The 12,994-nt window shown below is 38.2% G+C and overlaps 2 protein-coding genes across 2 annotated transcripts in view; both read left to right on the top strand.

The window, feature by feature from the left end:
• Positions 1 to 6,134, top strand: part of LOC119188677 (chondroitin sulfate synthase 1-like) — a 54,954-nt gene extending 48,820 nt beyond the window's left edge. The window contains exon 2 of the mRNA XM_037436600.1: positions 5,897 to 6,134. Within this exon, the coding sequence (XP_037292497.1) occupies positions 5,897 to 6,097 (201 nt within the window). The 3' untranslated portion in view covers positions 6,098 to 6,134. The remainder of the gene's footprint in view (positions 1 to 5,896) is intronic.
• Positions 6,135 to 12,427: 6,293 nt separating this feature from the next.
• Positions 12,428 to 12,994, top strand: part of LOC115445940 (chondroitin sulfate synthase 1) — a 21,023-nt gene continuing 20,456 nt past the window's right edge. Inside the window, exon 1 of the mRNA XM_037436560.1 lies at positions 12,428 to 12,510. Coding sequence (XP_037292457.1) covers positions 12,428 to 12,510 — 83 coding nt within the window. The remainder of the gene's footprint in view (positions 12,511 to 12,994) is intronic.

Raw genomic sequence — 12,994 nt, 5'->3', positions numbered from 1 at the left:
CTTGTCATAGTTATTATGAAATTAGGAAGTTAATGGAAAGTTTTTTCGCTTCATCACCATTCGTTGGTACTTGAAAAAATATGAATACACGAGGTTCCTAAGTCTTTTGGCAATTTAAAGTTCCGAAATTGCAACTTTTTCTCGATGACAACGATAAAAGTTAATATTTTGTTAAGAGAACCTATGAAAATAGCAAATAATTCCACCAATAAAAAAATATTGAAGATTCCTTTTTAGTCCTTCATTTATTGTATTAGTCAGTATTTGGCTTGCCAAAAAAGTCACTAACTAACGCTTTCAGTAAAAAAAATGTTTTATAAATCAGTTTATATATTTACTAGCTTTTGCCCGCGGCTCCGCCCGCGTTATAAAGTTTTTCAGGCTAAAGTTTTCCGTTATAAAAGTAGTAGTTTCCCGGGAGCCTATGTTCTTCCCAGGGTCTCAAACTGTTTCCATACCAAATTTCATCTTAATACGTTGGGTAGTTTTTGAGTTTAACACGTTCAGGCAGACAGATGCAGCGGGGGACTTTGTTTTATAATATATTTTTTAGAACTTTTTAAGAGGAATAATCCCGTCATACATCATTGTTGCATAACTTTAACCGTTTACGCAGCGCACGCAACGGAAGCTCTCAAAACTAATAATTTTTCCCCGTTTATGCAACATGTTTCATTACTGCTCCGCTCCGATTGGTCATAGCGTGATGATATATAGCCTATAACACTCCAGGAACAAAGGGCTATCCAACACAAAAATATTTTTTCAGTTCAAACACGGTAGTTCCTGAGATTAGCCATTACTGCTCCGCTCCTATTAGTCATAGCGTGATGATATATAGCCTATAGCACTCCAGGAACAAAGTGCTATCCAACATAAAAATATTTTTTTCAGTTCGATCTCATAGTTCCTGAGATTAGCCATTACTGCTCCGCTCCTATTGGGTATAGCGTGATGATATATAGCCTATAGCACTCCACGAACAAAGGGCTATCCAACGCAAAAAGAATTTTTCAATTTGGACTGGTAGTTCCTGAGATTAGCGCGTTCAAACAAACAAACAAACTCTTCAGCTTTATATAATAGTATAGATTAAATCCATGAAGCTCCCTTCGTGATTCATAGCTCTAACAGCGTTATTGTTTATGGATAATCGTAGCGATTACCATCATAATTTGCACGTAGTCAAAAGTTAACGACACGAAAGATTCTAACAATATCAGTCTTTGCTTTATCTGATATCGGAAATCTGAACCCACTATTATATTTAATACATAAACTACAGCTGATCTGTCTGATAATTCCTAAACCTATCCCTTTGCACATAAGACCAGTGTAAGTTAATGCATTCATCCCCGAAGAGGTGGGAGATGCAACTCGAACATTTTGGCAAACTTATATCCGTCCTATAATGTGACAGAGATTAGAGAATAGCTTATCGTTACAGTTTTCAAAATAGTATTTTAAATTTTACACACATTTTTACGAGCCGAGAATCGAAACCAGAATCTTAAGTTTCACATCCAAAATACTACTAAACTAGTGCGACAATATTCAGACATGAAATACATCTCAACACAACTATACATCAAAACGGTTCCTGAAAGGTACAACGCCGGACAAGAGCTATAGGCACCAACATAAACACTAGGATATCTCAGTGAAGCATCGATCGGGCGGGACTCAGGGCGTGGCTCACCCTGCAGTCTAGGTTCGCTGGATAGGTATAGATTTATTGCCCGTGAAAACCGCTTTGTTCGCATACAGTAGGCTTTGTGATAAAACTGATGTTAAATGATAGTGATAGTATTGATATTGACATATTAAAGACTTGTTTCTTACCTTAAAAAATAAAATACTGAAGTCGCTTGTTGAAACCTAAATCTAGTTTTATTTTTAGTACGTACGCGGCGACAGTATAACAATAAAACAGCTTTGCAGTAAATACTAATTGTTTCATGTATCGTGTATGTTTTGTTGGTTATCCAAATTTTAGGACTTTATTTGAGGACTTTAAATATAGGAAGAAAACTATTTGGAAGTCGCTGCCAGATAGATTAGTTTGTACGGTCTCTGATAATGCATGGAAAAGGTTGAATAAATGTCTTTAAGAACATGGTCAATTATGATGTCATGTTAATCCAAGTTACGAAATTCCTAACCTATAAGATATATAAAAAACGTCAGTGGTGGTACTTCCTCATGTCTTCGTTGCTTAGGTTCCTGAAGATAAGATAGCCTAACACGTATAAGCACTATTCACCTACTGCTTAAAGGAGGCAATATTACAGACAGAAGAGACTATATGTGGTAACTGGTAACATAGTAACATAGAGGCTCTTTCTGTCCTTTTCTGTTATTTATCCTTAAAGATTAAGAAGATACATTGGACCTTATGGTTATGAAAATAGTCCCGTTGTTTTTTTTTTATTAGCAGAAGAGACCACACGTGGTAACATAGTAACATAGAAGCTCTTACTGTTCTTTTATGTTTTTTATCCTTAAATATAAGGAGGTACATTGGACCTTATGGTTATGAAAATAAACCTGTAGAATTTTAGGAGCTCCTTGATTATTTTTCTTTGTTCCACTACGCATACCCTTGTATACCTGTTGCACAAAAATGATCACTTTTTGCGAACCTAATGTCAAACTCTCTGGGACTTGGTATCTTATTTGTACTTCTCATGCTAGTTCTTCTTACTGTAGCATGTTGTTTTTTTCTTCTTCCATTATTTCCTCTTTGAAGACCAAATACATGAATTAAAAAAATAAAATGCTTTATTCATAACGTCGGCGAATATAGTTGCACTTATGATAAGTCAAGGTACATGAGAATATTTAACTATAATCGCTTATGTAACTACAGATATTTTATATTAGACATAAGATAGTTAGACCATCGATTCCCTTGAAATATAATTTGGAGTATTAATGGGTAATACACACTTTACAGTAACGCACAATAACATCAAAGAACGATCGATACGTCTTGGATCTGGTCAGATTATATGTATAAACACATTAATAGTGGGTGGGCACAGATCTTTAGATGATACTAGATATCATTTATACTATGGGATGTTATTTATACGTGAGGATAGACTGTGTAACATATCTTTTTGTTTAATAAAGAATTGGGATGCTATGGTTCGCTGCCTGTTTGAAGTCTGATATTATTTCGAATAATCCCATTTTAGGCAAACATTATAGTATGTTGCATACCGATCATTTTCGAGCTCGATCATAAAATCTTTGAAAGACGTTCAGCAGTAGACATCTAGTGATATGATGATGTTAGTATCACTTAGTGAATAATAACTTGTCAGTTGCACCTAGAAACTGCAAATTAACAGCACAGTTCTATCTGGAGGCTAGCTTTTATTAATGGTATAGTTCAGTAAGTTATAAAACCGGAAATGTTGAACTGATTGTATATCTTTATAGTCTGTCAATACCGTGTCTTAATTTTCTGATACTACCAATTATTTTTGAAAATTAAAATTTGGACCAACATCAGTTTACTAACTAAACAGCTTAACAATGTCATTATTTTAATGAATACCCCTCCAACAGTGACTGAATAAAACCCTGGCACCATTTTTATCAGATAATCCTTAGGTTATCTATTGAGATCTAGATAAAACCCAGATAGTAATCCAAATTATTTTAAACACTTTCTAATTAATTACCTGTACGTGGGTGTTTCATTAATCTATCAGGAAATATTTCAATCTACTTAAAAATTACACAATATGTTTAATTTTAGTTGCGTGTATGTTTATTTATTCTGTTGCATTTAGTTACGTTAAAATGCTCTGGAATCTCAATGTTTATATTTGTATGGACTATAGTGTATGTTGGATACTGGAGTGTTATAAGCTACGTAAACTTTTGTTCGTAGTTACGTTTGTGTGAATGTCTTCTGTTAAAAGCCTGACTGTAGTATTGTATAATGAATGTTGCCTTGTTAATCTAGGTCTTAGTCTATTTAGTGTCCATTTTGAAAAAAAAAATGATTTATTGATAAATATTAAAAACATTTGCTGTTATTCAGATCGAAATATGGTCATTTTACATAAATATTGCGCTTATATGTCAACAGACTATGTTTTTCAATACGCATAATCCGATATTTGTCAAAAAACTAAATTTTGTGCGCGTTTAGATTTATTAATTACAAATAATTACTTAGTTCATACACATAAGAAAGGAATAAATTGCAACTGATGATACTTATGTTATTCTGAACGTAACAGAAGCGTAAGTGAATATTTTGAATTGTAATTTAACTTCTATATCTTATCTGGATTGCATTTGGTTTGTGATATTTCAAAACATCATTACATTATATAAATAAACACACACGCAACGAAAATTAAACATATTGTATAATTTTTAAGTAGATTGATATTCTGATAAATTAATGAAACATCCACGCACAGGTAATTAATATGAAAGTGTTTAAAATAATTCGTATTACAATCTGGGTTTTATCTAGATCTCAATAGATAACCTAAGCATTATCTAATAGAAGTGGCGGCAGGGTCTTATTTAGTCGCTGTTTTAGGGGTATTATTTAAAATAATACATTATCATCATTATTTATATACTTTACGTTGATCAAGATTCCATAATTAATTACATGAATATATGATATATCCTCTTTGTTTTCATCAGTTATTGCCTTCGTCGTAGTCTAATTCCAAAATAACAGGATGCATTTTACTTCTACCCCCTTATTCATAGACGTTATTTATCTAAGGACAGAGCATTGCAGTGATAACAAGTCTGTTTCTCAGCTTTGTTTACCTGACAGCTTGCTGTTTGTTCAGCTTTATTTATCTGATAGCCACTTAGATTCAAGTTGTATCTCATATTAGCGAATCACAACGGCCCTATGTCTACGCACTGCGAAGGCTGCCATGCCGTCAGCACTGAGAAACAGACTTGTTATCACAACAAAGATATAGCTTAGATAAATAAAGTCTATGAATAAGGAGGCTAGTTTTTTGTGCGTAATTAACGAGAAATCATCACAATTGATCGCCTGTCACCCATATATCAAATTGAAATAGCAAAAACCGTTGTAAACTAAACTCATTAGAATTGTCACAACGCACAATGTCATTGAGATCAACAACTGATCTCAGAGCAATTACTTCAATAAATCATATTAATATGTCTCCAGTAGCCTAATGCATGACTTATTAGTTCTCGGGGCTTTGACTTTGCCAAATGACATTGGCAAAGATTGATTGGCTTCAATTAAAAGGGGCTTTGAACTTGCCCGGTTCAGTTTAACGCATTTTTGTATTGGCAGCCTCGGAGTGAGTGAACTTTAAGAATGTCGCTTGTATTTAGGCCTTGGCGAAAGGCTAAGTTTGTGTGCCTAATTTTTATTAATATGAGTAAGCCATCTCAATTGTTGTACTAATATGAAACCAGTTTGAAGTGGCAGCTATATTGTATTTGGTAGCGTTAGTGAGGGACGAAGTCCTTCTTTTCACAATATAAAAGATCGATTTACGACTCACCGTTCGCTGGTTGTGTGTTATTAAATTCCAATCGGACCTGAATGAGCCTAAATGAACACAAAAGTCTAACAAAGAAGCGGTAGACGAGAAGGTAAATAGTTCTTAATGTTGCTAATAAGGCACACATTAGGACTTAGGAGGATAAAATTCGGTAAAAGTAATAGCATAAGATAAAAATGAAGGAAGTAATTCGAAAAACCTTAAAACTGGATTTTCTATCAGTATCCCTAAAAAGCATGATGTCTTGTGTGGTATAGGGTATAAAAGTACTTATAAAGATTTATATCCGTATGAAATCTACAAATAATATTGCCTTATGATCATTAATATTTAATTGACCATATCCATTCCTTCTTCAGATGCAAACGATCCTGCACCACAATGGTAGCGGCGAGCTGGCGTACACCAGCCGGCTGAAGACTCGGGAGGTGCACCGCGCCATCACCCTCCACCCGGTCAAGGATCACCGCCAAATGTACAGGATACACACTTACTTTAAGGTAAGTCTTCACCAGTCTAGGTGGAGTAACGGTATTTGCGAAATTGTTGGCAGCAGTTGAAGAAACAGAATGACCTGCATAGCATTATCTAACTAAGATATCATAATATTGCTTTTATTTCTGCATTTAAAATCTTTCAAATTGAAACATAGCGTTGTCGATATATTACAAGCAGGAGAAGTAGTTATAAGTACGAGCAGTGTATACAGACTGATGGTTGTGTATGCTTTCGCATACGAAAGATCGCGTTGTTTGATCCAGCACACCATTATATCATGACACGACATGCACTGCCAATAGATATTGGCTTAAATAATAATATTGGTGGACAGATGACCTCATAAAACTCGCAGAAGGTCGCTGGATGCGGTCCGCTTCCAATAGGTCGATCTGGAAATCTTTTTGGGGCATGTTCATCAGTGAACCTCTTGTAACTAATAATGATGATGAATAATATGGGTTTCGAAATCTATACATATTATAAAGTCTCCAAAAGCTAATTTTAAAGTATCGTTAATCTTTTACTCCTACAAAAGCAAAGACACAAACGAAAGTATGTATTCAGAATTCTCGAGTTCAAAGTCAAGATCAGAGTTCATTGAGGAAATGAGATGCTTTCTTTGGCTCTGTGCCAGGCGTGAACAAAGTGTGGGCCACACTGTGTTACAGTGGGTGTTGGCGACGCAAATCCTTTTTGGTAAAATATAGTTTAGTTTTAAATTTTTGAATTTCGATTCGTCAATGTAATGTCTTTTATGTTCTTAGTTGTCAGTTGAGATTTTTTATTTTTCGTCGTATGTGAGTAAATTATTTTATTATAACGCCTAGTTTTAATCCTTAACTGGTTGAGTACTGGCTCACCTTTAACAAGTGGTCCTTCGAGCCGGATCTGCAGAATATTATGTTCCGCACACCGCAAAAAATGACCAGGAAAACGCGCCGTGGCCCACAAGAGAAATTGCCGAAAAATGTTGACTCTGAAAAAGGGGTCTCCACAAACATGGATCAGGCAACAACGGAGGGACTCTCAAAGGAAAATGGTGCGCAGCCAATAGTACAACCAAGTATTCCCGAACTTGATGCAACTTCTGAGCCAACTCGACACGTTCCAGATCCGCTCGCAAAAGCAATGTCTTCACGCAGAAGTCAGGTATCATCCAAGTCTTCTATAAACATCATAAAAAGAAATTGCAATTGGAAGCGGAATAACGGAAGGCACGCATCGAAATGGCCCTCATCGATCGGGAAACAGAGTTAAAGCTGGCGGAACTTGAAGAGGAGACCTACATTGATTACAGTCCACAAATTGAAGAAGAAGTTAATAGGTCTCAACTTCAAGTACAAGATTGGATAGAAAATCTTCAAACTACATTCGAGGTACCACCGAAGGACCAGTTCACCCCCGATCATGGTAAAACAGCGGGTCAACTGCACCAGGTATCGCCAATACTCTTGTAGCTACGGAAGAACAAAAACACATACGACCACGTCAAAAGGCCCTGTACCACCCACGTACAGCAATGCTGTAGACATGCTTGCTATGGCAATTAAAAACCTCACAAGTGCCACTGCCAATAAAACCAATGCCAGTTTACTGAGCCGCATGTCAACGCCAAAAGATTTACCGGAATTTGCTGGCGATCCAATGGAATGGCTCCAGTTTAAGCAGGCGTATGAGGAGTCCACTGAGGTGTGTAATTTTACGGACAAGGAGAATTTATGGAGGCTACGTAAGTGCCTTAAAGGGTCGGCGAAGGAATCAGTTAGTGCTTTGTTTATCAGCGCCACGTCACCTGCGAAGGTTATGTCGACATTGGAGCTGCTGTATGGGAACCCTGACTGCATAATATCTCGTATTATAAACGACCTTAAAAAACTCCCGCCGCTGCACCAGGACTATCAAAAAGACTGTGTGACATTTGCAGTGAAAATTCAGAATTTTGTAGAGGCAGTTCAAGCTGTTGGACGTGAAGAATACCTGTTTGGGGTAAATATTGTATCCATTATTTTATCCAAGCTGCCTCCAATACTTATTTCAAAATGGTCAGATTACAGCTATAAATTTATAATAGAAGGAACTAAACCGCGGCTAATAATAATGTCTGAATTTTACAAGAAGAGGCCGTAAAATTATCAACAACCGCGAGCATCATCACCAACATTCGACATGTCCCTTCAAAATACCAAAGGGAAAATACAACCCGAGCTATATCACATACATTCGCAATTCAAGAAAACGAATCCCAATGCCGATTTTGTAAAAAGTCTGTTCACATACTAACCGAATGCAAAGAGTTTAAGAAAGCGCTACGTAATGTCAGATGGCAATTTGTCAAACGTCACGGAATTTGTTACAAATGTCTATTATCTCGCCATGAGCGCAATACATGCCTAGCGCCTTCCTGTGACAAAATAATTGCGGTCAACCCCATCATCGCCTTTTACACTACACCGTGAACGTGGTTAATCGAGAAAACGATCAACGTACGCATCGACCATCTATATCAATAGCTACGGATGCACGTCACGAGCCTGATCTGCGAGGTACTTCTCCTGCATCATAGTCGTCACCGTCACCAGGTACGGAAAATGTAACCTATATTAGTGCGAGTGATCGTAAAGTTTTGCTAAAAGTGGTTCCTGTTCGTATACACGGTCCCTCGGTGTAGTGAATTCGAGTGCGTTGTTAGATGACGGGGCAACTGTATCGTTCATAAGCGCTAGCCTCGCAGAACGTGCAGGACTACACGGGCGCCGGGAAACAATGCATGTGCGTGGTGCTTGGACTGATAACGAACTGGTTTGTGAAACAAAAATTGTTAATATGGACCTTAGTGGTATAGACAATAACATAAGAGCTCGTAGTATCAAGGAGTTAAACTTGCCTTTGCAAAATTCGATTTTGTTAAATGTTATAATTATAGCCACTTAAGCGATATAAAGAATGATTTATGTACCGTTAATTTAAAACCTGAAATGTTAATTGGACAGGATAATTACCATTTGCTATTGCCCTTAGAAGTAAGGTTGGGTAAATTAAATGAGCCGTCTGCTACACTCACCCCTCTAGGCTGGTGCATCCACGGTAGTCTACGTGTGCCGCAGAACGAGCGCAAATCGACAATCGCCACTGCTCTCACTGTATTTGAGAATGCAGAGGATTCTATGTCATACGAGGTCGGTTTGCAGCATCTTCATGAGGAAGTCAGATGTTCCTTTGCCTTAGATTCACTAGGAATTTCAGCCACTATGCCGCGTCAAAATGCTGATGACGTACGCGCTATCGCTGAGCTGGAACGTACTGCCCTTCTCAAGGACGGTCGTTGGTATGTTTCTCTACCGTGGAAGGATAAGGAGTGTAAGATGCCAGACTCTTACACTGCCGCTGTAAGAAGGTTCCGAGGTATTGAAAATAAAATGGAGAAGGATTTAGGTTTTGCTTACAGGTACAGAGAACGTATTCAACATCTACTGGAAAATGGATTTGCTAGAGTACTTGAGGACTCCGCGTCCACTCCCCGGACATGGTATTTACCTCACTTCGGAGTGGACAATCCGAATAAAAAGAAACTACGTCTGGTATTTGATGCTGCGGCGAAGGTGAAAGGTTCGTGTCTTAATGATTACTTACCACGGGCCCCGATTTGTTGTCATCTCTATTTGGTATAATGTTACGTTTTAGAGAGAATAAAGTAGCAGTAACAGGTGACATCAAAGATATGTTCTTACGCATAAAAATTCATGACGAAGACCAAGACGCATTTAGATTTATTTGGCGAAATAGTCCTAAAGAAAATATTAAGACGTATGTAATGACGTCACTAATTTTGGAGCTAATTGTTCCCCTTTATAGCTAAGTTTATAAAGAACAAAAATGCACAGCGCTATGTGTCAACCTTACCGGCCGCTGTTAAAGCAATAACGAATTCACACTATATGGATGACTATATAGATAGTTTACCTGATGACGAGTCAGCAATAAAAATGGTAAAAATATAACTAATATCCACTTATCAGGTGGTTTTGAGATTCGAAACTGGACTAGTAATAGCGAAGCTGTGTTGAACTCTATACCTGAAGCATCCTTAGGCACTGCAGCCATAAAGTTTAAAACTCATCAGCAGTTCGAAGGAGAGCGTATTTTGGGCCTGATATGGTATCCCAAAGATGACGTATGGGGTTTTGATGTGTCTTTGAAACGGATACCCGAAAGCATTATTCATGGTAAGGAGCGCCCTACGAAACGGTTAATGTTAAGAGTAGTAATGTCTATTTTGATGTTTTAGGTTTCCTATCGCCATTTACTATACAAGGAAAAATTATGCTACAGGATACGTGGCGTCTTAATATTGGATGGGACGAATATATATCAGATGATATTTACGGTAAATGGTGCAAATGGATTAATTTACTTAAGTCTATTCGTGACTTACGCATACCGAGGTACTATCAGGCGCCCATTAACAATAAGGCGAGATAGCCAGCCGGCCACGAACCTAACACCTTGCGATTCGCCAGTACTCATCGGACTCACTATGCCGCCGACACCTCCGCTCGCTACGACCGGTGAGGGAAACTCCGTGACAGAGTCCGCAGATGTTATGTCAATGAATATCGGCTATGACAACCTACAATTGCATGTGTTTAGCGACGCATCGAGTAAAGCAATGTGTGCGGTTGCATTTTGGCGCTGGAACATTATTGAAAATTATTTATGTCTCATTTATAGCAAGTAAGTGTAGAGTCTTACCTGTTAGGCCTATAACCATCCCGAAAGCTGAACTTGAAGCAGCTCGCCTGGCAGCTAGATTGGCGAATAATATAATAAGGGAGCATAGATTAACTCCAACCGTTAGATATTTTTGGTGTGATTCAACCACAGTTATCCATTGATTCGAAACAATACACGGAAGTATAAAACATTTGAAGCTAATCGCCTAGGTGAGATAGATAACTTGACCCGTATACATGAATGGAAATATGTTCCTACGAAGTTAAACGTTGCTGACTTAGGCACCCGAGAATCTTTTGATTGTTCTGTCTTTGAAAGCGAGTGGTTTACGGACCAGCTTTTTATACAATGACATGTCTCAGTGGCCTCAGGATCTACTCAATTATGAATTGGTTGATGATAATCTGGAACACGTAGCGGTTACACATATGGAATCGGAATCATCAGTAACGTTATATCACTTACCTGTACCTGATCCTCTACGGTTTTCTTCCTGGCTACGTTTGAAGAGGTCTGCAGCTGCACTGCTAAGATTTGTCGATAAATGCAAAAGACTTCCTGGACAGTTAGACTGCAAGATGATGGATCGAGCAGAATGCTTACTGTTGAAGAGTGCTCAAGCAAAATCATTCCCTATTGAGATAACCGCTTTGACACGAGGTAAACCTGTACCTAAAAATAGTAAATTACTTACCTTGTCACCCCTTTTGGATAATCACGGCGTAATGAGGGTTAATGGGCGGATCAACTCTGCTCTCGGCGTGGACCTAGAAACGAAAAATCCTGTAATATTAGACGGACGACACCCTGTGGCAAAATTAATTGTTCGGCATTTCCACGTAATGGCCGCTCATGGAAACCAAGAATCCGTGGTGAATGAGCTGAAACAAAGATATTGGCTTTTAAAACTTAGACCTACAGTAAAAACGTTGTGTCTCAATGTATGTTGTGCAGGATTCGCAAAGCTAGACCACAAGTACCCAGGATGGGAGATTTACCTTTCGCCCGAGTAGCCCATCACAATCGTCCATTTACCTTTTGTGGGTTAGACTTATTCGGTACTCTGAAGTTACAGAGGGAAGGCGACGAATGAAAAGATACGGAGTGATATTTACATGTTTGACGGTTCGAGCCGTACATATCGAATTAGTGGGATCGCTCACTGCGGACTCCTTAATTTTGGCCTTGCGACGTATGGCGTCGAGGCGCGGTTGGCCGCGACACATATATTCGGATAACGGAACAAATATGCGAGGTGCCGATAAGGAGCTGCAGAAATCTATTCAAGAAATAGATACAGGAGTTTTAAAAATGAGGGTGTTAATAATGGATTTGATTGGACCTTTATTCCTCCGGCGAGTCCCCATTGGGTGGGGGGCATGGGAAAGATTAATAAGAACCATCAAAACTTCACTGAGAATTATATTAAAAGAACGTGCTCCAAGGGAAGAAGTTTTAAACACCTTCATGACAGAGGTGGAAAATATTGTGAACAGCCGTCCCTTGATGCATGTTAGCGTCGAGGCAGGTGACGTAGAGTCACTCACGCCAAACCATTTCTTTTTGGAACGTCATCAAATCTGCCTATATTAGGAAGTTTTAATGACACGGATTTCTGTCTGCGCCAACAATGGCGTAAAGCTCAAAGGTTAGCTGACATGTACTGGCGTAGATGGGTAAGGAGATCCTTCCTGATCTCATACCAAGAGGAAAATGGTGTGGAGAGCAGAAACCCCTGCAAGTTGGCGATCTCGTTTTGGTTGTAGACCAAGATTTACCGCGTAACGTTTGGCCAAAGGGTCTTATTACCAAGTTATTTCCAGGAAAGGATGGTCGAGTACGGGTAGTAGAGGTCAAAACCAAGACGGGATTTTGGCGGCGTTCTGCGCGCGTCGCTCGTATTCCTCTAGATGTGGAATGCTGTACCAGCATTGGGGTGGGGAGTGTTGGCGACGCAAATCCTTTTGGTAAAAATATAGTTTAGTTTTAAATTTTGAATTTCGATTCGTCAATGTAATGTCTTTTATGTTCTTAGTTGTCAGTTGAGATTTTTATATTTTCGTCGTATGTGAGTAAATTATTTTATTATAACGCCTAGTTTTAACCTTAACTGGTTGAGTACTGGCTCATCTTTTAACAGTGGGTGTTTAGTGCTCAATATTACTGCAGAATGAGCTTTTGAAACATCGTGTTTAAAGAAACACTAGTTTCCGCTCGTTTTGTTT

The sequence above is a fragment of the Manduca sexta genome, chromosome 8, assembly GCF_014839805.1.
Source record: "Manduca sexta isolate Smith_Timp_Sample1 chromosome 8, JHU_Msex_v1.0, whole genome shotgun sequence".
Lineage (NCBI taxonomy): Eukaryota > Metazoa > Arthropoda > Insecta > Lepidoptera > Sphingidae > Manduca > Manduca sexta.
This window is presented reverse-complemented; position numbering and strand designations above follow the sequence as displayed.